General features: G+C 37.3%; 1 protein-coding gene across 1 annotated transcript in view; it reads left to right on the forward strand.

Annotated features, from left to right (window-relative positions):
- The window catches only part of prdm6 (PR domain containing 6), a 107,031-nt gene extending 97,521 nt beyond the window's left edge, over positions 1 to 9,510 (forward strand). The window contains 1 exon segment of the mRNA XM_022205454.2: positions 8,913 to 9,510. Within this exon segment, the coding sequence (XP_022061146.2) occupies positions 8,913 to 9,027 (115 nt within the window). The 3' untranslated portion in view covers positions 9,028 to 9,510.
- Positions 9,511 to 27,307: the final 17,797 nt, after the last annotated feature.

The following is a 27,307-nucleotide window of genomic DNA, read 5'->3' on the forward strand; positions in this document are numbered from 1 at the left end:
TTATTTTTGGTGACAGCAGGAACAGACTACATGTGAACTCTGACATCTCATATCAGAAAAGCAAACAGACTCTTTCTTTTCTTTGTAGGGATGCGTTTCCATGGATACAGTAAATAGACGAGGCAGCGCAAGAATGAAAACTGCATGTTTCAGCTCAGTTTTATTTCTAAAGCAGACTCAGGGGAACGAGAACGTCGTATTTATTTGGTATTTTATGGAGAAAATTATACAAGCGTAGGTAGCAGTGGTCCTTTTTGTTTCAGCTTCAACATAATGCGGTGTAGTAAATATTTCTGGTTTGGTGTTAATTGATTTGTATGAGCTGTAGCTAAAATCTGCTTTGAGATATTTGACAACCGTATAAAGTCAGAATGTAGTGTACGTGTTCACAGCTGGATATTTAGACCTCTACTTGGACTCTTGTGTTTTCTGAACCGCAAACTAACCGACACCGTCTGAAAGAAGTCGTCTGTGTCTCTGCAATTTGCTTTAGGCTACGTTCAGACTGCAGGCTAAAGTGACCCAAATCCAATTTTTTTTGCCCCAGTGCGACCTGTATCTGATGTTTTCATGACAGTCTGAACGACACAGATCCATTTTTTTCAAATGTGACCCAGTCCACTTGGATATGTGGTCCTAATTCCGATACGTATCGGATCTTTTGCCATGCGACTTCAGTCTGAACGGCCAGGTCACATTTATCCGACCTATACGTCATCGGTACACGACAAACGTCACTATTCTGCGTTCAAGCAAAACACGTCTTCAGGCTGCTGAAGACGTGTTTCCTGCCGTGAGAGTGTTAAAAAGAGGCGCTCACATATGTAGGTAAAGGTCGCCCTTATCATTCTAAAATTCTGAATGAAGTCTGCATCTGTGAAGCCTCTCACATCACTATCCACCACTCCTGGCTGTGACTCCACACCCACACAGTTCTCTGGACAGATGTTGCTGCCACTGCCCCACAAAACACCAGGGCCAAAATCCTGGCTCTCTTCCTTCTTGATCTTCTCCTTAAAACGATTAAGTTATAAATATGATGTTAGCGTCCATGTTTACTTCTGTAAACACTGAACACGCTCTCTGCGTGTCGTTGTTGTGTCCTCTTCTACGCTAGCGGGACACTTTTGGGTCGTGTGAGGTTCACACAGGAGATCACATACAAGTCGCATTTAATTGGAAATGTGAACGAAGTCTCAAAAAAATCGGAATTGAGCATTAAGCCCTGCCGTCTGAACGTAGCCTTAGTCGAGTTTGGGGACCCCCAGGTAGCTCAGCTGTTTCAGCAGCCGACCCATAAACGGTTGCCGTATTTCCCGACACAGCGGCCTGGGTTCGATTCCAGCTCACGGCTTTGTCCTGCAGGTCTTCCTCCATTCTTCTCCATACTTTCCTGTCTCAACTTAACCTGCTGAGTAAAGCCAAAAAAAGGTCGATTTTACACTCTACAAACAGCAGTTTGTTTATCACAGCTCAACAGTTTCTCAGTATTCCTTTGCTGAAACACTAGAAAAGATATTTTCAGAAATCGTGAATTTGTGCAGCAGTTTAAACGATTTAATGCGCTGGAATACTAGTTTTATCTAGATTCAGATTTAATAAGTCTGCAGATAGTCGCTCACTGCACTGTGGATTTTTTACGTTTTATTTTTGTTCCCTGTATGATTTAAGTCCATATAGTTATTATTTGGTTCACTGTGACTTTAGGTTGAACCATTAAATAATTCAAAAGTTCTACATTGTCGAGGTGATCGATCGACTTCATCACCTCCTCCTGTTAGGTTTATTCATTTTATTACACAAACAGAAACACGGTTAGCTTGTAAGAAAGGAAATAAAATTATCGGCAGCAAATTTTGAAAGTCTTGTGAGAACTTTAATTCGTGGCTTCGGTTTTCTGTTTGTCCTTTAATGGAACAGATTACTGCTCATGGCCTCCAAAGTCTTGGTCCATTGGTGACAACAACCCTTTGCAGCCTTTTTTTCGGACCTTATTTCTCTCTCTGGAGCTTTTCCATTATTCATGATCCCTCGATGGAATATTTTGTTGCGTCTCCTGTCGGCCTCGCTGCGACCTCTGACCTTTCAGCTTCTTACTGTCAGCTCCAGGTGACGGCGACCGTTGAGGAGAATCTCGTCGGGTTCTCTCGTTTGGCTCGTCGTAAATCAGGGAGCATCAGCCAAACGGCCGGTGTAAATACAGGAGCAGCTCGATCACAGCTGTTAGCAGCCCGGTAATGAATCTACACTCATTTCCATTTTTTTTAAGGACTGGTATAATTAGAGGGTGAGCCGCAACGCAATTAAGGGTGTGTGGATGCTGCCGTTGTCATGCTGTCATCCCATCAGCAGTGGAGGACAAAAGGATTCCCCCAGTGGACGGAGAGGTCAGCATCCAGGCCGAGGGGAAAGGGCGGATAGTTAGAGCCATGAAGAAAGCAAAATAAGGGGTTTAGGATGAAGGAAATGTTGGAAGAGTTTTACCAGGGGAAAGCTGAGGAGGGGGAAGCAAATTAACGCCCTTAATAAGCAATCAGAGAAATCCGAAGTCGACATCGACGTGCGGAGCGAAGCGCTGAGAAAATGAAAGGCGGGGAGGAACAAGAGATCACAGTGTAAAAAGTGAAACAAGAAATCCGCTTAAAGCAAATCAGCGTTCTTAATAAGCAATCAGAGGAAACCCCCGAACCTTTTCATCAGCACTTCAGAGTCTCAGTGGAGGCGGAGCGGGACAAAGACAATCATGGACGGGCGTCAGAAATCTTTAGCGGATCGATGGCCTCGGGGAGTTATCTCCTTTCGGACGGCGCGGCGGATAGATTAAAGCTGCCACTGTCACTTTGTCAAGAGGAAAACGCTCAACTTTATTTTCCTGCTGAGGAGACGGAGGCCGGGTTGTGTGTGGTCGGCAGCTCCTCAGCGCTGTGGAGGGTTTTTATTGTTCTCCTGCTCAGAGACGCTCCTTTAACCCTGGTGTTGTCAAACTGACCCGTTTTAGAGTTTGAAAATGTGGAAAAAGAAATATATTTCCACAGTGAAACTTCTGATGTCCACATTTTCAACATTTTTGAACATTTTTAGTAGAAAAAAAAATGTTAAAAGTGTTAAGAACATTGACATAAAAATCAACCAAACTACAGTGAAAATCACTGGATTTTGGTTGGTTTGGTTTGATTTTGGTTGGTTTGGTTTGGTTTTGGTTGGTTTGGTTTGGTTTGATTTTGGTTGGTTTGGTTTTGGTTGGTTTGGTTTGATTTTGGTTGGTTTGGTTTGGTTTTAGTTGGTTTGATTTTGGTTGGTTTGATTTTGGTTGGTTTGGTTTGATTTTGGTTGGTTTGGTTTGATTTGATTTTGGTTGGTTTGGTTTGGTTTGGTTTTGGTTGGTTTGGTTTTGGTTGGTTTGGTTTTGGTTGATTAATCCAACAGATCAGAAATTCCTTTGATCACCTATCAATATTTTATTTTTACTTTATTTTATGGTAATTATTCTGCATCTTTTCAGTCTTTTAGACACTTAACAAAGATAACTTTAACATCTCTACATGTACAGTGATAGAAATGAAAGTAGTTTATAATTTGCCCTGAAATGATCGCAGAACAAAGCTTGTACTCTGATTATATTTTCTTTTATTGGGTATTTTCCAGGCCTTCATTAAATCAGGAGTATCAAACGTGACTTTTCAAAGTGTAAAAATTACAAAGGCGACATTCAGAGCACATTTAAAACCACACCCTTCCAGTAAAAGTGATTCTGGCTGAAAACATTTAAATATTGGGGCTAAGGTCCTGTAGTGGTATTTATGATGTGATAGAAATTAAAGCAGTAAAAAGTATGACAATAAGTTAAAGAATGGAAAGAACAAATCCAAACAAATAAGACCCAAACATGTAATATAATCGAGTTAAAATAGTCACTGTAATTATAATAGTTATTTTTACAGCACATTTAAACCCAAAAACGATTCATTGGCATTACAAACTAACCCACCGTCTAAATATTCAGGTTAAGATCCTGTAGTGTTATTTACAGATTAGAACTTTATAAAACACTGATTTACTTTGATATTAGGACTGAAATCCTCCTAACTAATATAGTAATATTTATACTATATGACCCTGTGATGTTATAAATGATTGAACTTAACCTAGCTAATATAAATATGAAGTATTATTAATTATGTAGAAAACAGACTAATTTAGAGTTCTGACTCTACAAAAATATAAACATGTAGCCACCAGATCCAAAGCTTTTTTTACTTTGTTTCATGTGGATTGTTCTGTTTTATAATATTTTATTAGGATATTATTACGTTTTATTAAATTAAAAAAGAAAAAAAAGAAAATTACAAAACATAATCTCATTTCTTATCATTCTGATGCTGGTTTAAATGCAGATATTTGCCAAAAATGTCTTTAGCAGTAAAAAATCTGGTTTAAAGTCGAGCTTCAGTCTGATAGATTCTGGGTGGAGTTCTGCAGTAAAACCTGATCAGAGGTAAATTTTACCGTGAACTTCTTGCCTCTGCCTCGTCCTGCTGCCTTCAGGGTCCATCGGTCTGAACACAGTCTCTGCTCGTTTACTGCGAGCCGCCGTACGGCAGAGATTAAGAGAAGAGGTGAGCTGAAACTTCACTGATCCTTGAGGGGAACGTGATTAAAGCTGCCTCTGTCATTTTGTCAGGACAAACCGCTCAGCGTTATTTTCCCCCGCTGGTCGATGGCCGGCCGGCTGCAGCTCTTTGTTCTGCAGCAGAACCGTCCTGCTGGATGAGAGGCTTCACAGGAGCTTTGATGCTTTACAGACAAACAACAGCAGGAAGCCACTCAGGACTCGCTTTTCTTTTTTCTCTCACACTTAAATGTGCTCTGGATTTATTTAAATTACTGAAAAACGGGGAAATCTCATTTTAGTGGAGAACAACCAGCGTGTTTGTTCAATTAAATTTGTTTTTAAGTTCATATTTGGACTCTAACTTTGCTGACTTGATCTGCTCTCTTTTCATTTCATAAGATATTCTTTAACACACATTATGAATAACTTCCTGATTATTATTATTTACTTCCTTCAGGTATTCTTAAAGCCTTAATTAAAGCAGACGTGTCAGCGTGACTTCAGGTGACTTTAACTGCAGTTTTTTAATAAAAGTAACTGATATTTTACATTTCTCCACTGCACTGCCTCAACTTTTATGAGTTTTTATGTATAAATGATAAACTTTTACACTGAAACTTCCTCCTTAATATTTCAGCTTTAGTTTATAAAATGTGGTGTCAGATTTGGAAGTGATTGTAAATTTAAAATAATTTCTACGTCTTCACGTGGTTTTGATGTTAAAGTAAAATCCTCCATGGTTCATTTCCAGATGACTAAATGTTGTTCCTCTGTAGACGCTCTGATCTGTAGGTTTTAGCGTGTAAATGATAAACTGAGGCTGAATGTTGTTCAAATTAAACTCATTTTTCTGAACAAATGTCAGTTTGTTCATAATGTTTTAGAAAAAAGACAAATCATTAAATGTGAACATTTTCAGAATGCACTTTTTTGCACTAAAACAAAGGAGACATTAGGAGTTGTGGTTATTTAAAGGTGATTATTCAGTGATTTTACTGGTCAGATTGGGCTGAATGTGGTCCTGAACTTTTCTTTTCTCCTGTATTTAACTTTGAGAACACACACAGTTGTTCTAAAGTGAGAGTAGAAGTTATGGTGCAGCATATATTTGCTTCCATATGGCACATTTTTACAGTAAAAACTAGCTCCTGTGTGTTTTTCTTCACATTTTTACAGTAAAAACTAGCTCCTGTGTGTTCTTCTTCACATTTTTACAGTAAAAACTAGCTCCTGTGTGTTTTTCTTCACATTTTTACAGTAAAAACTAGCTCCTGTGTGTTTTTCTTCACATTTTTACAGTAAAAACTAGCTCCTGTGTGTTCTTCTTCACATTTTTACAGTAAAAACTAGCTCATTTTTCTGCTGGCTGACACCAGTAGAGCTGCTTCAGAACAGGACAGTTTCCACCGCAAACATCACAGCTGCTGTAAAAGTGTTTTCAGTCCGGCTGCTTCCACTTTCTGGGGAGTAAAATCCACATCATTCAGAGTCACACTGATGAGAGACACTCGAGCAAACTGTCCGTCCAGGTGTCAGCGGAGAAGCTGAAGGCTCAAACAATCTGCAGCGGTAGATTATTCACAAACCGGCCGTCTGTGATGTGGTGACGTCTGGACAGCTCATGTTTGGGCTCCAGAGCAGCGAGATGGGAACGAAATCTGATCACATCGACAACGGAGCAGATTCTCTCTTTTTCTTCTTTATCCAAACTTGGTTGCTTTTACTGCGAACTCCTGGAGCTCTGCTTTGTTCTGGAGTTAAATGAGCTGCTTTTATCTTCAGTTTAGCTGCCTGCTTAACTTCCATCATCTTGAAATAGCTCCAAATCACAGATTCTTACCTTTTTCAGCTGCTCAACAAATAGAATATTACCGTAAAGTAGGGCTGGACCCGAGTATCTGAATATCCGAATATTCGTTCGGAACGAATTCGGATGTTCGTCTTTAACAGGGCCCGAATATCCAGAGACAGGAAACCACTATTCGGGCCAGCCCTACCGTAAAGTGGTGTTTTTATATCCGTACTGCTGCTTTCTCAGTTTCTAAAAGAGCGGTCATGCCGTTAAAATGGCTGATCAGTGTTAATGTGTGCTTTATGTGAAATTCACAGCAGCAGCCTTCCTGACAGCACCAACGTTTAGACTACTGGTGGGTCAGAAACGGATTTTTTTTAAACATATATCAGCTGTAATTTGGCATAGGATGGAGGTATAACAAAGAAGTGTCTGTTAATACTGTACTAATAAAGACAAGTTAAATTAAAACATCAGTCAGTTTTCATTTTACAGAAAAGAGCCACAAGAATGGCAACGTAGAGATCCAACAAACCAATTATTCCTTTGGTTAAAACTGAGGAAATTAACCACACAGATTATGTATAAAGCTCATAAAGGAACTTTACTGTTCAGTGTCCAGATTTACAAAAAGAGAAAGTAACATAAAAGGAGCAGATGTCTTCAGAAAACCAAGATTTAGGATGAAATTAATAAGTTGTTTCTGTAAACGGGGTCAATTTATGGAACAGAATCAAAAGAATTAAATCACACACAAGATTTAAAAACATGATTAAATCCAGAATATTATTAAAATGCAAAGAAATGAAGTCAGAGTTTCAGGGAAAAGGCAAGGCAGATTTATTTCTATAGCACATTTCAACAACGAGGCGATTCAAAGTGCTTCACAAAGACATGAAGACAGAAGATGACAACAATTATTAAAAGAAAAACAAAAGAAAACATTTATAAAATCATTAAAAAAAGGTCAGAAAAGTAAAAAAGATCAAAAACAGAAGCCAGAAAACAAGGGCTGTTTAAAATAACTGCCATAAAATAAGATTTAAAATAAGATTTAATCAAAAGCAGCTGATAAGAGTGAGACTTTATAGTCATTTTATTTGTTTTTTTCTTTTGTCAAGGAATGAAATAAAACTGACATACAAGGAGTTTGGTTTTAGCTGTTGGTGTCACTGTAGGAATAAAAAGTCAAATAATAAAAATAACTACAGAGAGACATTCACAAACGACCACAGCTAAAGTGAGAACGTCGTGCAAAAAGCAAAGATTATTTCCAAACTGTAAATATTGTGCCGTCTGTGAGGTGTAATTAGCCTCCAGTTTAACTTTATGGTCCTCCTCCATGCTGAGCTTCACCACAGAAACGTCTCACCTCCTCTGTCCACCTCCTCCTATCTGTCTAACAGCATGTTAGTCTTGTTTCAGGGCTGCTAAGTCCAATACCTCAGCTCAGCGCTCTCTTTGAACACCCTCCACACACACACACTTCTACACATTTAAATGCCCCTCCAACCCCCTCCGGCTGCACTAAAAGCTCCCTCTCCCCTCTGCTGCTATTGGAAGTGACAGTGACGCTGCCTTATCAGGCCTGGATGTATCTGAGCGTGTGTGTTAAAGTGTGTGAGACGGGAATGCCCTCCTCAGCCCGCCAGATAGATTATTGACGGGCCGGCTGTGTGTGTAATTTGTCGGTCAGGTTGCGAAGATCAGGGGCCACAATTAAAGCTTTGCTGCTCCGCTGGGCCTCACACACACTTTATACTGTCACTGGGTGTTAGCCTGAACATGCAGCCGTGTGTGTGTGTGTGTGTGTGTGTGTGTGTGTGTGTGTGTGTGTGTGTGTGTGTGTGTGTGTGTGTGTGTGTGTGTGTGTGTGTGTGTGTGTGTGTGTGTGTGTGTGTGTGTGTGTGTGTGTGTGTGTGTGTGTGTGTGTGTGTGTGTGTGTGTGTGTTCTTGTACTTGCTACGTTGTGAGGACTGCCATGAGTTTTTAACCAACACAGTGAGAACATGTTTGGAAAGTGAGGACATTTTGGCCGGTCCTCACTTTGTCATGCTTTAAATCAGCTCCTAAGACCATATAGAAGCTACCCTGGGATTTTCACAAAAAGACCTCAGTTTGGGACAATGTTGAGAATTTTTCGCCAGAATTTCACTCACTTTCTGCTCACTACTTCACCTACTGTTGAAATTGATTACTGCACCCACTACAAACCCGTCATGCTCTACCAAAATCTTAGTAGGCCTGCTGGAAACAAGTCGACTTTGGTTTTGGAGAAGTCCTAAGCACCACACGGGCACCACATAGTGGCCAGAAGTAGTAGTTTTATGTTTCTACATCTAACAGAAATAAATGGTGGTTCTCACTTTGTGGGCCTTTTCACGCGGTCCTCACTATGGAGCAAGTACAGGAATGTGTGTGTGTGTGTGTCGTCCTTTGTGTTTTCCTGAGCTCCTCTGCCTGCTCAGACCCAAACCTCTTGTCTTTTATCTGTCCTTTGTGCATCAGATGCGAGCGATGCGACCGCAGCTTCACACAGGCCACTCAGCTCAGCCGCCACCAGCGACTCCCCAACGAGTGCAAACCGGTGAACGAGAGCAGCGAGTCCATCGAGGTGGATTAACGCTCCACCGGCTGTTTACGACCGGCGCTGCGTCCGCATCAGACCGGACGTCTTTTTTCCTCTCCGTCCACACAGATTTCCGTCCCAAAACGTCCATTTTTCTTTCGCTCCGTTCTCCACGATGAGCAGAACAAAGTAAAGCTAAAAAATTAATCCTCCTGCTGTCTTCACTTGTGGGAACCCAAAAAAGTATTGTAAATCCAAAAATTCAGCAAAAAAATTTCCCAAATTTTGCAATAATTCATTAAAAATTTCCCTTAAGTTTTATTTCAACAAAATTCTTGTAAATACTTTCAAAAAATTAGAAAAAAAATTTTCCAAAAAATTCTAATTTTTTAAAAAAGTGATTCCATATATATCAGTAGAGCTTCTAATATGTTCTTTAAGAACATTCACTTAAAAGTCATTTTTTTGTGAATATTTGTAAAGAAACATTTTTAACATTTCTTTTTCCACCAAAAAATTTCAAAGATCTGAAGTCCCACTGTGAAAATATTGTTTCCATGTCTGAAAAAATCCCAAAATTCAGCAATTTTTTTTTTTTTTTACAAATTTCTGAAAATTTGCAAAACCTTCAGGAAAACTTTTGCAAATTTAGAAGTTTTCCTTAAAAGTTTTATTTTAAAAAATCCAAATTTGGCAAGAAAATTCTTGTAAATATTTTCGAAAAATTAGTAAAAATCTTCAAAAAAAAATCCTAAAAACATCTAAAGTGATTACATATATATCAATAAGACTTCTAATGTTTTCTTTAAGAACATTCACATAAAAACAACCAAAATCCAGTGATTTTTATGTGAATATTCTTAAAGAAACATTTTTAACATTTCTATTTTTTTGTTACCAAAAAATGTTCAAACATTTCCCAAAAATTTTGAAAATGTGGACATCAGAAATTTCACAGTGAAAATATGTTTTTTTTTCCCCCACATTTTCAAACTTTAAAAGGTCAGTTTGACCCGCAGGACGACACGAGGGTTAATTTGCTGCTTTTATTCCCCTTTCCTCCGTAAAAGGCTGCAGACCAGAGCCTCTGATCAATCGCTTTAGTTAATGAGTTCACAGCTTACAGACAGCAGATGGTTTGGAAATTAGCTTCACTAAAGCTGCCACAGAGGAAAAAAAGCAACTTTCAGAGTATTAAATCTATGAGAGCGACTAATTCAGAGTATGAAAGTGATTTAAAAGTGCTTTTGTTCTGTTTACAGATGTGTGGCACTGAATAGAGTCTTTAATAACTCATTTTAATTTATTAGCGTTTATTCTAACCCTGTCAGGTGATTTCATGATCAGGAAAACTGCTTTTAATCGTTCCATAGGAAGGTAAATGGGAAGTATTTATTCTGATTTGTCCAATCCGATGCTAAGATTTAACTAAATGTTGGTTAAATGTGTAGTTTTATGTGCATTTGCAGGCATCAAATTAAACGGCAAAATCAGAAAATAGAAACGAGTCTATTTCACTGCATTTCTCAATCATTTCAAAATGTCCACAGGTTTCTGTTTTTAGATTGTTAAACCTGAAAACTTGAAAGATTTGTGTGTATTTAGTGTCAGAATGTGGTTCTTTTTCTAACTCATAATAACAGTGAGGGTTTATTTAAGTCATCCAGTTAATTAAAATGTTTTTTATTTTCCAACATGACGGGGGAAAGCCACAAAAACAAATCAAAATATTCAAAACAAAAGAAAACACAACAAAACAAACGTAAAACAGCCCAACATGTCTGAAAAGGAGCAGGACAAAGCATCACTCCCATAGCTGCTTCTGTATGCATTTATGAACAAAACAGAAACAAATAAATAACCAAATATTAAAGTCAGTGATATACGGTGTCAGTGATCAGAAAGAAGTGATGATGCTGCTACAACAAGAAGCTGCTTCTCCAGTATTTTGTACTCTGATTATTGCTAATAAAGGAGGGATAAAATACAAGTTTTAACTTTCACACAGATCTTAAGGAGAACAGAACCAGCAGGGTACTGTTTATTAAAGTTGATTTCTAGATACCAAAAAATAAGAACACCTTCATGGTTTTATGTGAAGTGATGACGAACGCCAAAGAAGACGGAGGAGAGATTTCACATCTGTTGTCATCAGATAAGATAAACTTTATTAACGGTGGGTAAAGTTCACCGTCACAGCAGCTCAGTATTAGATTATGTTATCTACTAATACGTGAAGCTTCAGTGTGGACGGAGACCTTTAATAAACCTTTCTATCCGGCCTGGTGTGGATGCAGTCTGACCGTTAAAGCCGCATTCATCCTGCTGGAGAGAACCCTCATTCACCAAAAACCAAAGATCCTTTTTTTCCCAGCAGAGAAGCCGAACTTTCAGAAGGACGAGTCGGACTAACGGACTTTTGGACGAGGATATTTATTGGAGACTTTTGGGAATCCCGATGGGTTTCCCTCCAAAGAAAACTCTTTTCCTGAAACCGGGACAAAAACAATGAAATGCCAAAAAAATTCAGACCGGTTGTCTGTCTGTAGCTTTACTTCTCGGTTTCTGTTTTTTATCGTTTAGTTTTTTTATTTTTGCAGCAGCGATGCCAAAGGAGGGCGCGACCAAAGCAACCAGACTGAGAATGCACAACGAGGACGACGCGAACAAAACACAGCGATGAGGAGAGAGTGTTTTAAAAAAGAGACAGAAAATATATTTATCTTCTAGCTCATATCATGCTTAGAGCACTTTTGTTTTAAAATGTTAATAATTTAATTTTTGCAGCTCAAATGTAAAGATGTCTGAGGAAGAAGGAAAAACTGATTTCTTATAGAAATAATCCTGCAGTGTGAAATACGGAGGCGGCTCAGCATGTGTTTCAAAATGTTCTTGGTTTACCGTGAATTTTTCTTCATTTTTTAAGAATTTCAGACGAGCATAAAGAGGCACAAACACCATGAAGTCCACAGAGGGTGAATGTTTTACATTTTAAAGATACTTTCTCATCTTTTTAACCCACGATAAACGTCGTCTCATAGAGTATATTTGCTACGCGATGCAAGTTGTATCCATTCACAAGCAATCTCAGATGTGTAAATAGTCCTGTGTCGTTACGAAACACTTTGTATTAAAGGAGTGAGGGTAAAAGCACAGTTATTACATGAACACCAAATAGGTTTTTGTGCCTGAGAGTTAAAAAAGCTTTAATAATAATGATGATGATTTGAAAAGTGTAACTTCTCTTTCCAAAGACCGACCTAGTGTTGAACCTTCGTGGATTTAAATCTGCAGACAAACCAAAACTCTAAAGAGATGTTTCACCAAGAGAAAAAAAAACTATTTTACTTTTATCACTCTGTCAAAGACACTTTACCAGGATTATAAGCTTCAGATCTGCCGGTCACAGCGAACAAAACACGTCCAAGTTGTGGCGTAATTAAACGTAGAATTCAGTGTTGTGTTTCTAGCAGCTGGACTGAGCTTTAGCTGCTTTTAGCCCAGATTTAGATGAATGTTTAGCTTCTGTCTTTGTTTTTATCCTACATCGTGTCTGAATTATCCGTCGTCTTGTTTCTTTCTTGTGTGACTTATTTCTAGAACTGGCCACATTAACGGGGAAACTACGTCAACTATTGGATAGAATTACGTAAAATTTCATTTAGAACCCAAGGATCAGTCCTAATAACTTTGTCACCTAGGAATTATGCTAACGTACTAGAGCTCAGCTGAAAATGAATTTTCTGAGGGGCCGATATCAGTTTCAGGGAGTAAAAATGATAATACAGCAGGTCCTCGTTTGACGACGTCCTCAACCTACGGGATTTCGTCGTTACATCAGAACTGGTTACGTGGAACTATTTGGTGAGAGGAGCAGACGAATACATCGTCACTTGGCGCTATAAGAGGAGGACGGCTTTGTTTTCATTTGCCGGTTGTACGGCACCTTGGTATGAGAGTGTTAGTTCCAACTTATGGTGAAAATCGGCTTGTGTCACACCGTAGTTGCGGAATTCCAACGTAAGTTGAAGACGCCTGTATTGATGTTTGTGCAGCCTTTCAGAACAAATGCTTTTACTTTCTCTGACTCCTCAAGAACTCCAAGAGAAGGACTAAATGTCTTCAGAAGCACCAGATTTGAGACAGAAAAGTGAATTTTTAGAAATTAGGTTGTTATCGTGCCCAGCCCTGCTAATTTCGTTGAATTTTTTTGCAAAGTTTATCAGAGCAGTAGTGTCCAGGTCGACTGATTATTCGATGTCCTCCCCTCCAACCACCGACTGCTTGGCTGGTTGTTGAGGAGAAAAGTTCTACATCAGCAGCACACCAGAATTAACGTATTTATCTTAACTCCAGACTAACTGATGCCAAAGAAGTCGTCGGTGTGGCTGCGTTTTGTTCAAGAACATTCTAAAAGTGAATCTTTTTTTTCCAGTGTGAAACATCTCTTTGCTTTTAAGGCAGATTGATCCGGTGCTGTACATAGAAAAATGCAAACTATGGGATGTTTTTTATATGAAGGGTCAGCAGGACTGAGGTGAAATAATCTGGACAGAACACAAATGTGAATTAGAACCAGAGCTCTGAGTAAATCCACCTCCTGTTCGGGATCCAGGCGGACTTTTAACACATTTTGGAGGCAAAACACGCCTAAAATTACCAGCAGCAAATGTTTCCAAACCAAATATGTAGTTTTATGAACATTGAATTAGAATTTTATCAGCTGTTTCCTGCAGGTAAAGAAGCTAAATTCATTTTTTTCCCGTTTTAAACCTGCCTCACGGATCATCTGAACAGGAAGTGAGTCGTACTCGGTTCTTCTGTCGATGATAATCATTTCCTCTGTGATGAGACAGAATCTGGTGTCAAACAGAAGGACTCTAAAGAATCTGTTCTGACTCGACCCTTGTTTGCATGATTTCCCCGACTCCCCTTCCTCTTTTTTTATCGAATGACAAAGTGAGATCAAACACCAAAAAGACGTTGTTCCGTAGGAAATAAAGCTGAAATCCAGTTTTGATTCTTACCACTGACGCTCTCTGATTTTTATTGTCCCGCATCGAAACACATTCAACATGTTTGTCTTTTTTCATGTGTTTAGCTGTAAAAATGCTTTTTATTAAGCAGATTGAAACCAGCTTCATGTCTGTACAGTGAGTTTTAAAAGGGGTGAACAGCCAGTCTGGCCTCATGATGAAACAAATCTACCTCTAAACTCTTTTTGTGTAATCGGTACCAAAACCAAAGAGTTGAAACTACAAATAACGGCTTCATGTGGGCTTCTGTGTTGGATTATTTCTTGATGAAAACTTCAACTTGTTGTTTCTGTAGGTAACCAAGTCAAGAAATGGTCAAATTTCCACCTTCAAACGAGAGAAAATGTCAAATTAAACTTCATCCTACTTGTTCTCGGACATTATTTTAAGATTTGTGGTTTCTTTTCCATTTTTTTTAACTTTATCTAAAATAATTCAGCAAATATTAAATAGAAATAGTTGATGAGTAATAATTGGCAGTTGTAGTTGCTTTTACCAAACGAACACACAGAACCAAGCAACGAACCACCAAACAAGCAATTAATGTAAAGATAAATTATTTTACCACATTTTAAAAACATAATTTTGTTTAATAATAAATTTAAGAGGGCCGGTTTTTGAATGAACAGCTAGCCTAGTTTGGGTTGAGCTAGGCTAGCTGTTTCCAGTCTTTGTGCTAAGCTAGCCTAAGCTTTACATAACAGTCCTCAAAATGTCAAAACGTTTCCTTTAACCCTCATGTTGTCCTGTGGGTCAAACTGACCCATTTTAAAGTTTGAAAATGTCGGAAAAAAAATATTTTCACAGTGAAACTTCCCCACATGGTCAACATTTTTGGGAATTTTTGAACAAAAAAAAGGTTAAAAAAAAGTTTCTTTAGAGCATTCACACAAAAAAATCTACCAAAATCCAGCTAAATTCACTAGATTTTGGTATATTTTTTTGGTATGAATGCTCTTAAAGAAAATATTAGAAGTTTTATTGTGTATGTAGTCACTTTAGATATTTTTAGGATTTTTTTTTTAAAGATTTGTACTCATTTTTTTTTTTTTTACATTTTTACAAGAATTTTCTTGCCAAATTTTTAATTTTTCCTCAAACCTTTTAAGGGAAACTTTTAGGGAAATATTGGAATTTTCTCCCTGATGGTTTTGCAAATCTTAACAAATTTGGTGAATTTTTGGCAGAATTTTTGAAATCTTTTCAAAAAATTTGGCAAGAAAATTCTTGTAAATATTTTCAAAAAAAATCTGAAGTGGCTACATACATATCAGTAAAACTTCTAATAGTTTCTTTGAAAACGTTCACACAAAAAAATCAACCAAAATCCAGCCAATTTCACTGGATTTTGGTTGATTTTTTTTTTTTTTTTTTGGTGAATGTTCTTAAAGAATTCTTGAAATTTTTGGCTGTATTTTTAGATTTTTTTCAGACAAGGAAGCAAAAATTTTTTGGTGCCCGTAAATGAAGACAACAAGAGGGTTAAACATCAACATCAGTTTTTCAATTCAACACACAGCGTACGTTTGAGCTCAGCTAGCTGTTTCCAGTCTTAAGCTAAGCTATGCTAAGTTTAGCTAAACAAACAATCCTCAAAATGTCGAAACGTTTTTGTCAATTATCTTCAACATCCTCATTTCAGCGTTGTGATTAGAGCATTTAGGATATCAGGACATATTTAGGAGGTAAATTTAGCGTCCTACTCGACCTCTGCATATTTTTCTGCTCTAATTGTGGCTGAAATTTGTCCTCTGAGGGTTTTGTTGTGTTTTTTTTTACCAGCTGCCACACAGGAGGTTTGTCCCAGCTGCCTCTACTTACCGCTAATAATCTGTAGCACTCGCAGCCCCGCCTTGACCTCTGCTACGTCGGACCGCTAACTGGATTTTCCACTTTTCCAGTCTGATTTCGAAGATTATTCCCGTGAGGATTCGACAAATTCACCAAAACAAACATGGCCGGAGCTCTCGCACATCAATCATGGCTGTTTTCTCACCGTGGGAACCGGATCCGAACCCCGAGGCCAAGCAAATGAGCTCACAAACAGGAGTTTTTCATGACTTTTTCTCCTCTTTTTTTCCTTTTTCCTGCCGTTCCAAATGTCCGACAAACATGCGAACGAGTCCAGATTAGATTACGTGTAATGAGATTACGGCAGCGATAGTTTTAATTAGTGTGAAAGAAGAAAAACAAACGGAGAGAAACCTGCTGACTGAGGAGGAAAACCGTTTGAGCTCCGTTTGTTTGGACAAGGTGGGAAAAAAGAAAAGAAAAGACATTAAAGGAGCGAAAAGTGGAGAAAAAAACAGGAAAGGTTGATTTATGACCTCTACCTAAATAATATAAAACATGTGAAAGATACGTCCAGATTATGTAAGAAAGAAAAACAGCAGCAAGGCAGATGCATTAGGAATAACAAATTACACAATAATTAGAGTAATTGGTCATTTAGAAAGTGGGTTGAAGCAGAAAAAAGTGAAATAACTGATGATAGACAAGTAGAAGTAATTAAAGTTTGAACCTGAGATGGTTTCTAGAATTACACAAGCAGTTTGGAGGAAAGTTTACCCAGAAAATAGTGTTTGGTGTGCTTATATGTTGTTTTAAGTGACAAATGCTAATATTTTATTACTGTTTAGGTATTATGGTGACACTGGAGTCCCGCCTGATGATTGTAAGTCCAACTTTAATTCTCTTGAGAAATAAATTCAGATTAAAGGATCATTCTGTCGAGTTTAGAGGCATACGTACCAGCCCAGTTTAAAAATGTTGGACTTCTCTCCATTTTAAAGGTCAATAATTAAAGGGTCCTCTGCTGAAGCTAAAAAAAAGTCCAGAAATTCTCATAAAAGTAGGTGAAACGTTGGCCAAAGACTACATTTTTAGTAGGAGTTATAGAAAAACTCATATATATACACTTATAGGAGCTTTCTGGGGACACATTACCATCTTTGTTTGAAAATTTTGAACTTTTTTCTGTTTTGAAAGTCCAAGAATTAAGTTGTCCTCTCCTGAAGCTAAAAAAAAAATGTCCAAAAGTTGGTGAAATGTTGACCAAAGATGATATTTTTAGTAGGAAATTTTGATTAATCCATATATATGTACACTTACGGGAACTTTATAGGGCCGAAATACCAGCCTGGTTTAAAAATGTAGATTTTTTTTTTCATTTTGAAAGGGCAACAATTGAATCGTCCTCTGCTGAAGCTAAAAAAAAGTCCAAAACGTCTCATAAAAGTTGGTGAAATGTCAACCAGGACTGTACTTTAGTACAAACATGGGTCCATCCATGCATATGCACTTACAGGAACGTTCTGAGGTCGCAACACCGCCCTTAGTTGAAAATATTCCACTTTCTTTAATTTTCAAGGACCAGTAATTAAAACAATCATTTTGGTCTGTGTCCAAAACAACTTAAAAATTGTCACAAAGTGACCCAGAAATTATCAAATGAATCAAATTATTCAGAAATCAATCAAAGAAGTTGGTCCAAAATTACTTAAAATTTGTCTAAAATTACTTAAAATTTGTTCAAAATGGTCCAAACTGACCCAGAAAATCTGGTCAAAGTGGCAGGTGGACTGATTTTTGGCAGTTTGAGTTAAAAATGTTGGCAAACTGGAACCTTGTCTTTCAAAAATAGAAGAAATTTGGCATGTTTCTATTTGCGCCAGATTTTCCCTGTTTTTCTTTTTTTAAAAAAGTTTTATTTACAGTTAACCCTTTAAGCGCCAAAGTCATAATATTGCGACAAGAAACATTGCTGAACATAACAAGCCATAGCTTCAAATATACTGCCTCATGTAGTTCCTACTTTACACCAGGAGATGGCGGACATCTGGAACTTCAATCTGAGCATCATTTGTGGGCGTGTTTCAATTCAAAGTTTTGGAGTTTACAGAGTTTGAAAACCGACGGCACATTTTAGAGTGAGAAAACTCACCGTACCGAGAGGTCTGCTCAACGCTGACAAAGTACTTTGTCAAGTAATGGCTTACTCTGATTCTGAAGAGGAATATTCACCCTCTGATGAAGATGTTCAGTCGTCCACTGAGACAGAAAGTGCCGCTGTGTCTGTGCGTAACGGCAGCGGGTCGGTGCGCCATGACAGTCCACGAGCAGCACATAGTGGAGCCGATGCTTTGCTTCGGGGTGGCAGGAGGTGACGTGGTGGGTGTAGCTGGAGTGGTCAAAACACCGCTAATGATGAGGGGGATAGCGGGGGTTGGAAAAAAACGCAGAAGTAGCAACAGACGCAGGAGAAAATGCACTGATGGAGGCTGCAGTGGCGTTCACGGCCCCGTCGTAAATGAGGATGATGATGGCTGGGTTTGCTTGACAGATGAGGAAGAGTTTCACAAGTGGATCAGACATTTTGATAAGCCTGTTGGCCAAACAATGCCATTTTGATTGTTAAACATCAATAAAGTTATGTAATCCATATGTCCGCCGCCTGGTGACGTCATAATATGCAAATTAGATGAGTGAATTTACACCTATCATAAACTTTGGGTCATACTGATGAGTTTTCTCATTTACAGTTTGCTTTTATCTCTAACCATTTTCAAGTTACAACCTTTTGAAAAATGATATCAAAACTGAATATTTTATTGAAAAAAACTCTGGCACCTAAAGGGTTAAGTTTACTAGTTTTGTCTCCCCCTTGTGGTAGTGAGAGTAATTACACAAACACAGCTGACATGCCAATGATGCGTTCCTATTATCTGTCCTCTGAAGAAACTTCTCCTGTGCAGGTTTCTATTTCTGATGCGTACAGTTTATATTTTGCATGACTTTACCTTGTAACAGAACATTTCTACAGTGTGGTTTTAATCTTTTATTTTACGAAAAGAGCACTACTTCCACCAAAAAGGTGACTTTATTTCAAAAACCTTGAACATCTGCATCAAATCTGAAGACTTATCTAACAAAAGCCACAATTTTACCATTTTAGTGGTAATAAAAAACCTAAAATGCACAACTTTTCTTCTGAAATGAAGGTCAATAAAAATAGAAACTCTCAACAACAAAACAAACACCTGTGAACTGACTGGACTACAAAAGATAAACAAACTAGAAAGCAGTGACGCTCTATCACTGAAGCTGGGTTAAATGGCTGTAATGGTTGTAATGGTTTGCTTTTGGTGGAATTTCCTGTCAGGGGGAAAATATTAAGCAGACGAGAGGTCGTACTCTCAAAACCAATTAGACACGAAGCTGAGGAGTATTGTTTTTTCACTTTTAATTGGAAACACGTTGGAGGAGAGAAGTGGGAAAGTTTCACTGTGAGAAACTCCGTCTGCTGTTGACCTGATAGGAGTCATTTTCTGCAGAACTTCTCTTATGTTGTGATGAAATGAATTTATTTGACAGTGTTTCCATCTATCGGTGATTCACAGCTTCATGAAATTAGAATTTAACATCAGTTTTACAAGAAAATCATTTTGCCATCATTACACATTTCTTTCTGCTTGAATTTAACGTCTGTGTTCACCTGATGGGTTACACTTGGAATGAGGTAATCCATCTCTGAGTTTCACAAGGAAATTGTGGGAAATTCAGCCCTTAGTCCGCCGTGTTTGCTGTAAAAATTCAGAGTGAACTTTATTTAACCTGCTGCTCCGACGACAGATCCGCTTCACTTCACAGCTCGTTCGTGTTCACGCTGAGGTTTGTTTTTATTTCCTCTAATTCAGCTGAAAACTCAACAGAAATTGTTTCTGTGTGTGAAAAGCTCGGCGTTCTCTTCACATGAAAATAAATTTGTCAGTAATCCAATAAACAGCAGCATTAATGCGTATTTGAGTTGCGATTAATGAGCGTGACACTGAATAACATTTTCAAACCGTCTTTGAACAGATGCTCCTGATGGAGACGTTCTGGACAGACTTAGTTTTTGCTGATCTGCTTCCATAAATATTTCATGGAGTTGATTTATTGGTTATTTGGGACCCAAAACTTGTAACCTGTAAAGCCGTTTGTATCACATATGATACATGAGATTCTGAGACCTCTATCTCATCAACATAAGTAGCTTCCTTAAAAACCTTTTGTATGTAACCTGATGCATGTTTTCTGCCCCTTTGGGAATTATCATTCCATTATTGGCAGCTGAAGTCGTATTTTGCCCCTTTTCAAAATGGCTACTTTCATGAAATCGTCCATGCACGTTTTTCAGGAAAATCATTGCGAATTTTCAAAAAGTAAAGGGAACAATAACATCTAAATTGTTACTAATTTTTTTAAAATAAGTAGTTTCTGCATTGAAATAATACATATTTACCAAGTAATCCATTGTTTATGTTTCAGTTAAACCATGTCAAATTGTCTGTATCATATATGATACAACAGGATTATAGCGTACTTGTTTCCCTGAATTGTCATATACCATTTTTGTAATGTAATCTACATTATACCTGTAAAACTACAAGCACATACTATTTTAATTATTGAATTAATTTAATGAAGGAACGAAATGCCATCTTCAAATGCCTTGTGAGTATTTTTACAATAACAGTTCCTGTGAAATCATAATTGCTGTATTTTATTGACTTATTTTTGTATGTCAAAAAGACTAGAGGAAGAACAGAGAAAAAGAAATTACAGTGCAAATGTAATCAACACACTACTTTGGTTACTTAATTCACTTAATCAATGAACAAAATGCCATCTTCAAATGCATTGTGAGTATTTGTACAATAACAATTCCTCTGAAATCATAATTGCTAAACTATATTGACCAATTTTTAGATGTCAAAATGACTAGACAAAGAAGAGAGAAAAATAAAGTACACTGAAAATGTCATCAAGGAGCTACTGGATGGAAACACAAGTGTCACGGAGCAGTTAGTGGAAAATGAGGATGAGGAGGGGATAGAGCAGGGTCTAGGCATGGAAATACATAGGGGATTAGTACATATGTTCAATGTGAGAATCTACTGGGAGATGGAGAAAAAGCTTCCTGAAGTTTGTTGTTTTGTTCTTTCTTTTTATTTTATCTATTATTATAGTATTTTTTTGTTATGAAGTGTTCCAGCTCACTCACTGCTAATAATAGACTGGAGCAAGAGGAGTTTTACTGTAGATTGTTATGAGCAAAAAGTTACCTCAAAAGCCTGATTATCACATATGATGCAAACAATATATCATCCACATAAACATATATTTTTTATTTTGTTAAAAGGAGTGATAAACATGTCAATTCCAAAAAATTAGAATTTTCTGGCTACTTTTTTGATGGGGCAGGCTTTACAGGGTTAACTAATTGATCAGATTTTTGAAATTCTCTTACGTTTTCAGACCTGGAAATTTTTGTATTTTCACCTTCACAGCTTGATCTCTATGAACATCCAGACCTCTATGAACATCCAGACCTCTATGAACATCCAGACCTCAATGAACATCTAGACCTCTATGAACATCCAGACCTCAATGAACATCTAGACCTCTATGAACATCCAGACCTCTATGAACATCCGGACCTCAATGAACATCTGGACCTCAATGAACATCCGGACCTCTATGAACATCCAGACCTCTATGAACATCCAGACCTCAATGAACATCTAGACCTCTATGAACATCCAGACCTCTATGAACATCCGGACCTCAATGAACATCTGGACCTCAATGAACATCCGGACCTCTATGAACATCCAGACCTCTATGAACATCCAGACCTCAATGAACATCTAGACCTCTATGAACATCCAGACCTCTATGAACATCTAGACCTCTATGAACATCCAGACCTCTATGAACATCCAGACCTCTATGAACATCCAGACCTCAATGAACATCCAGACCTCAATGAACATCCAGACCTCTATGAACATCCAGACCTCAATGAACATCTAGACCTCTATGAACATCCAGACCTCAATGAACATCTGGACCTCTATGAACATCCAGACCTCAATGAACACGAACATGTAGACCTGGATCCATCCATAGATATGCACTGACAGGAACTTTCTGCGCTACTTTTTATTTTTGAGGACAGATGTGTTTGTGTTTCTGGAAATTTGCTGCTTGCAGTTTAAACAGACTTTGAACCAAGGTGGATGAGAGACCCTCAAAGTACTCAGAAAACTAAAGTTCCTGCCACATGAGGAAGATCATGTGCTGGGATCAAAAGCTCCAGAACTGCTGGTGCTCCACTCTGAGGTGAGACTGTTTCTCATCTGCACTGTGGTTTGATTAAACTTTTTTTCCTGAGACTGTGATTGGTTTATTCCAGGAACCTTGATATGATTGATCCCTCATGACGGTTGAAGGATAGTTTTCCAGACGTCCTTCTTCCCGCTGACTTTCCAGTTCATCTTTGGAGATCCCAATGTGAGAGAGTAAGTCTCAAAATTCTTTTCAGACGGACACATATCAGGAATATTACACATAAAAATCACAGGAGACACCATCTGTTTGAAATAAAGTAAAAGGAGTTGATTTCCAAAATAAGAACCTTTAATAAAACCTTTAAGAAAACAGTTTGGACGACAAACGAAACTATGACGTTTTTTATCCATTTGTGGACACCATATTGAACTATGATGTTTTTGTCTATTTTCAGACAAAAATGAGATCTTTTTTCCATTGTCGGACGACGTACTAAACTATGTTGTTTTTGTCCAGTTTTGGACAACAAATTACGTTTTTTTGTCCATTTTCGGACGACATAACAAACTATGATGTTTTTTGTCCGTTGTTGGGCGACATTCCAAAATTCGTTATGATTTTTTTTCAAAGAAAACTGCTCTATAGTGTTTCAAACATCCTACTTTACATTATTTCATCATACGGCGTATTTTTACGACATGTTGAAAAATGTCATTTTTTTCCGAAATACTATACTATGGGGATATTTTTGGACAAAATTCATGATGATTTTTTTCCCGACCGGGTGCCGCCACGCAGCTCTACACTCGGGCGTCCCGTCTGGGCTACCTGGTTGATCCTGCCAGGAGCATATGGTTGCCTCAAAGTTTATGCCATGTAAGTCTAAGTCACATGGCTGGTACAGTGAAAATGCAAATAGCTCATTAAATCAGTTATAGTTCCTCCTTTTTGTCCATTTTTGGACAACAATGGTGTTTTATGTCCATTTTCAGACAAAAAATAACGTTTTTTGTCCATTTTCGGATGACATACCGAACTATGACGATTTTTTTGTCCTTTTTCGGACGACATACTGAACTATAGCGTTTTTTGTCCATTTTCGGACGACAGACTAAAATGTGACTTTTTTTGTCCATTTTTGGACGACATACAAAACTATGATGTTTTTTTCTTTCAAAGAAAACTGCTCTACAGTGTTTTTCACGGCCTGCTTTACATTATTTCATCATATGGCATGTTTTTACGACATGTTGAAAAAATGTCATTTTTTTTCGACATAGTATACTATGACTTTTTTTTGGACAAAATTCATGATGATTTTTTTTTCCAAAGAAAACTGCTCTACAGTGTTTTTCACGGCTTGCTTTACATTATTTCATCATATGGCATGTTTTTACGACATGTTGAAAAAATGTCATTTTTTTCGACATAGTATACTATGACGTTTTTTTGGACAAAATTCATGATGATTTTTTTTCCAAAGAAAACTGCTCTATCGTGTTTTTCACGGCCTGCTTTACATTATTTCATCATATGGCATGTTTTTATGACATGCTGAAAAAATGTCATTTTTTTCGACATAGTATACTATGACTTTTTTTTGGACAAAATTCATGATGATTTCTTTTCCAAAGAAAACTGCTCTATCGTGTTTTTCACGGCCTGCTTTACATTATTTCATCATATGGCATGTTTTTATGACATGCTGAAAAAATGTCATTTTTTTCGACATAGTATACTGTGACGTTTTTTTTGGACAAAATTCGTAATGTTGGTTTTGTCAAAGAAATCTGCCCTATAGTGTCTTCATGATAGGAGAGACAGGAAATGAGTGGGGTTAAGACATGCAGGAAAGGGCCACGAGCAGGAGTCGAACCCAGGCCACTGCATCAGAGACCAGCCATTATGCACGGTTCACCTGCTTAACCCATTGAGCTATACAGGCGTCGCCTCTACAGTTTTTTTCACGACCTGCTTTACATTATTTCATCATATGGCATGTTTTTACGACATTGAAAAAATGTCATTTTTTTCGACATAGTATACTATGACGTTTTTTTTGGACAAAATTCGTGATGTTGGTTTTTTCAAAGAAAACTGCTCTATAGCGTTTTTCACGGACTGCTTTACATTATTTCATCATATGGCATGTTTTTACGACATGTTTAAAAAATGTCATTTTTTTCGACATAGTATACTATGATGTTTTTTTTTGACAAAATTCATGATGTTTTTATTTTCAAAGAAAACTGCTCTATAGCGTGTTTCACGGCCTACTTTACATCATTTCATCATATGGCATGTTTTTATGACATGTTGAAAAAATGTCATTTTTTTCTACATAGTATACTATGACGTTTTTTTTGGACAAAATTCGTGATGTTGATTTTTTCAAAGAAAACTGCTCTGTAGCGTTTTTCACGGACTGCTTTACATTATTTCATTATATGGCATGTTTTTACGACATGTTTAAAAAAATGTCATTTTTTTCGACAAACTATACTATGATGTTTTTATTGGACAAAATTTGTGATGTTGGTTTTGTCAAAGAAAACTGCTCTATAGTGTCTTCATGATAGGAGAGACAGGAAATGAGTGGGGTTCGGACATGCAGCAAAGTGCCATGAGCAGGAGTCGAACCCGGGCCACTGCATCAGAGACCAGCCATTATGCACGGTTCACCTGCTTAACCCATTGAGCTATACAGGCGTCGTCTCTACAGTGTTTTTCACGACCTGCTTTACATTATTTCATCATATGCCATGTTTTTACAACATGTTGAAAAAATGTCATTTTTTTCGACATAGTATACTATGACGTTTGTTGGGACAAAATTCATGATGTTGGTTTTTTCAAAGAAAACTGCTCTACAGTGTTTTTCATGGCCTACTTTACATTATTTCATCATATGGCATGTTTATACGACATGTTGAAAAAATGTCATTTTTTTCAACATAGTATACTATGACTTTTTTTTGGACAAAATTCATGATGATTTCTTTTCCAAAGAAAACTGCTCTATCGTGTTTTTCACGGCCTGCTTTACATTATTTCATCATATGGCATGTTTTTATGACATGCTGAAAAAATGTCATTTTTTTCGACATAGTATACTGTGACGTTTTTTTTGGACAAAATTTGTAATGTTGGTTTTGTCAAAGAAATCTGCCCGATAGTGTCTTCATGATAGGAGAGACAGGAAATTAGTGGGGTTAAGACATGCAGCAAAGTGCCATGAGCAGGAGTCGAACCCAGGCCACTGCATCAGAGACCAGCCATTATGCACGGTTCACCTGCTTAACCCATTGAGCTATACAGGCGTCGCCTCTACAGTTTTTTTCACGACCTGCTTTACATTATTTCATCATATGGCATGTTTTTACGACATATTGAAAAAATGTCATTTTTTTTCTACATAGTATACTATGACGTTTTTTTTGGACAAAATTCGTGATGTTGGTTTTTTCAAAGAAAACTGCTCTATAGCGTTTTTCACGGACTGCTTTACATTATTTCATCATATGGCATGTTTTTACGACATGTTTAAAAAAATGTCATTTTTTTCGACATAGTATACTATGACGTTTTTTTTTGACAAAATTCATGATGTTTTTATTTTCAAAGAAAACTGCTCTATAGCGTGTTTCACGGCCTACTTTACATCATTTCATCATATGGCATGTTTTTATGACATGTTGAAAAAATGTCATTTTTTTTCTACATAGTATACTATGACGTTTTTTTTGGACAAAATTCGTGATGTTGATTTTTTCAAAGAAAACTGCTCTATAGCGTTTTTCACGGACTGCTTTACATTATTTCATCATATGGCATGTTTTTACGACATGTTTAAAAAAATGTCATTTTTTTCGACATACTATACTATGATGTTTTTATTGGACAAAATTTGTGATGTTGGTTTTGTCAAAGAAAACTGCTCTATAGTGTCTTCATGATAGGAGAGACAGGAAATGAGTGGGGTTCGGACATGCAGCAAAGTGCCATGAGCAGGAGTCGAACCCGGGCCACTGCATCAGAGACCAGCCATTATGCACGGTTCACCTGCCTAACCCATTGAGCTATACAGGCGTCGTCTCTACAGTGTTTTTCACGACCTGCTTTACATTATTTCATCATATGCCATGTTTTTACAACATGTTGAAAAAATGTCTTTTTTTTTCGACATAGTATACTATGACGTTTGTTGGGACAAAATTCCTGATGTTGGTTTTTTCAAAGAAAACTGCTCTACAGTGTTTTTCATGGCCTACTTTACATTATTTCATCATATGGTATGTTTATACGATATGTTGAAAAAATGTCATTTTTTTCGACATAGTATACTATGACTTTTTTTTGGACAAAATTCATGATGATTTTTTTTCCCAAAGAAAACTGCTCTACAGTGTTTTTCACGGCTTGCTTTACATTATTTCATCATATGGCATGTTTTGACAACATGTTGAAAAAATGTCATTTTTTTCGACATAGTATACTATGAAGTTTTTTTTGGACAAAATTCATGATGTTGTTATTTTTCAAAGAAAACTGCTCTATAGCATTTTTCACGGCCTGCTTTACATTATTTCATTATATGGCATGTTTTTACGACATGTTTAAAAAAATGTCATTTTTTTCGACATAGTATACTATGACTTTTTTTTTGACAAAATTCATGATGTTTTTATTTTCAAAGAAAACTGCTCTATAGCGTGTTTCACGGCCTACTTTACATCATTTCATCATATGGCATGTTTTTATGACATGTTGAAAAAATGTCATTTTTTTTCTACATAGTATACTATGACGTTTTTTTGGACAAAATTCGTGATGTTGATTTTTTCAAAGAAAACTGCTCTATCGCGTTTTTCACGGACTGCTTTACATTATTTCATCATATGGCATGTTTTTACGACATGTTTAAAAAAATGTCATTTTTTTCGACATACTATACTATGATGTTTTTATTGGACAAAATTTGTGATGTTGGTTTTGTCAAAGAAAACTGCTCTACAGTGTCTTCATGATTGGAGAGACAGGAAATGAGTGGGGTTCGGACATGCAGCAAAGTGCCATGAGCAGGAGTCGAACCCGGGCCACTGCATCAGAGACCAGCCATTATGCACGGTTCACCTGCTTAACCCATTGAGCTATACAGGCGTCGTCTCTACAGTGTTTTTCAC

This window comes from Acanthochromis polyacanthus, chromosome 7 (assembly GCF_021347895.1).
Source record: "Acanthochromis polyacanthus isolate Apoly-LR-REF ecotype Palm Island chromosome 7, KAUST_Apoly_ChrSc, whole genome shotgun sequence".
Lineage (NCBI taxonomy): Eukaryota > Metazoa > Chordata > Actinopteri > Pomacentridae > Acanthochromis > Acanthochromis polyacanthus.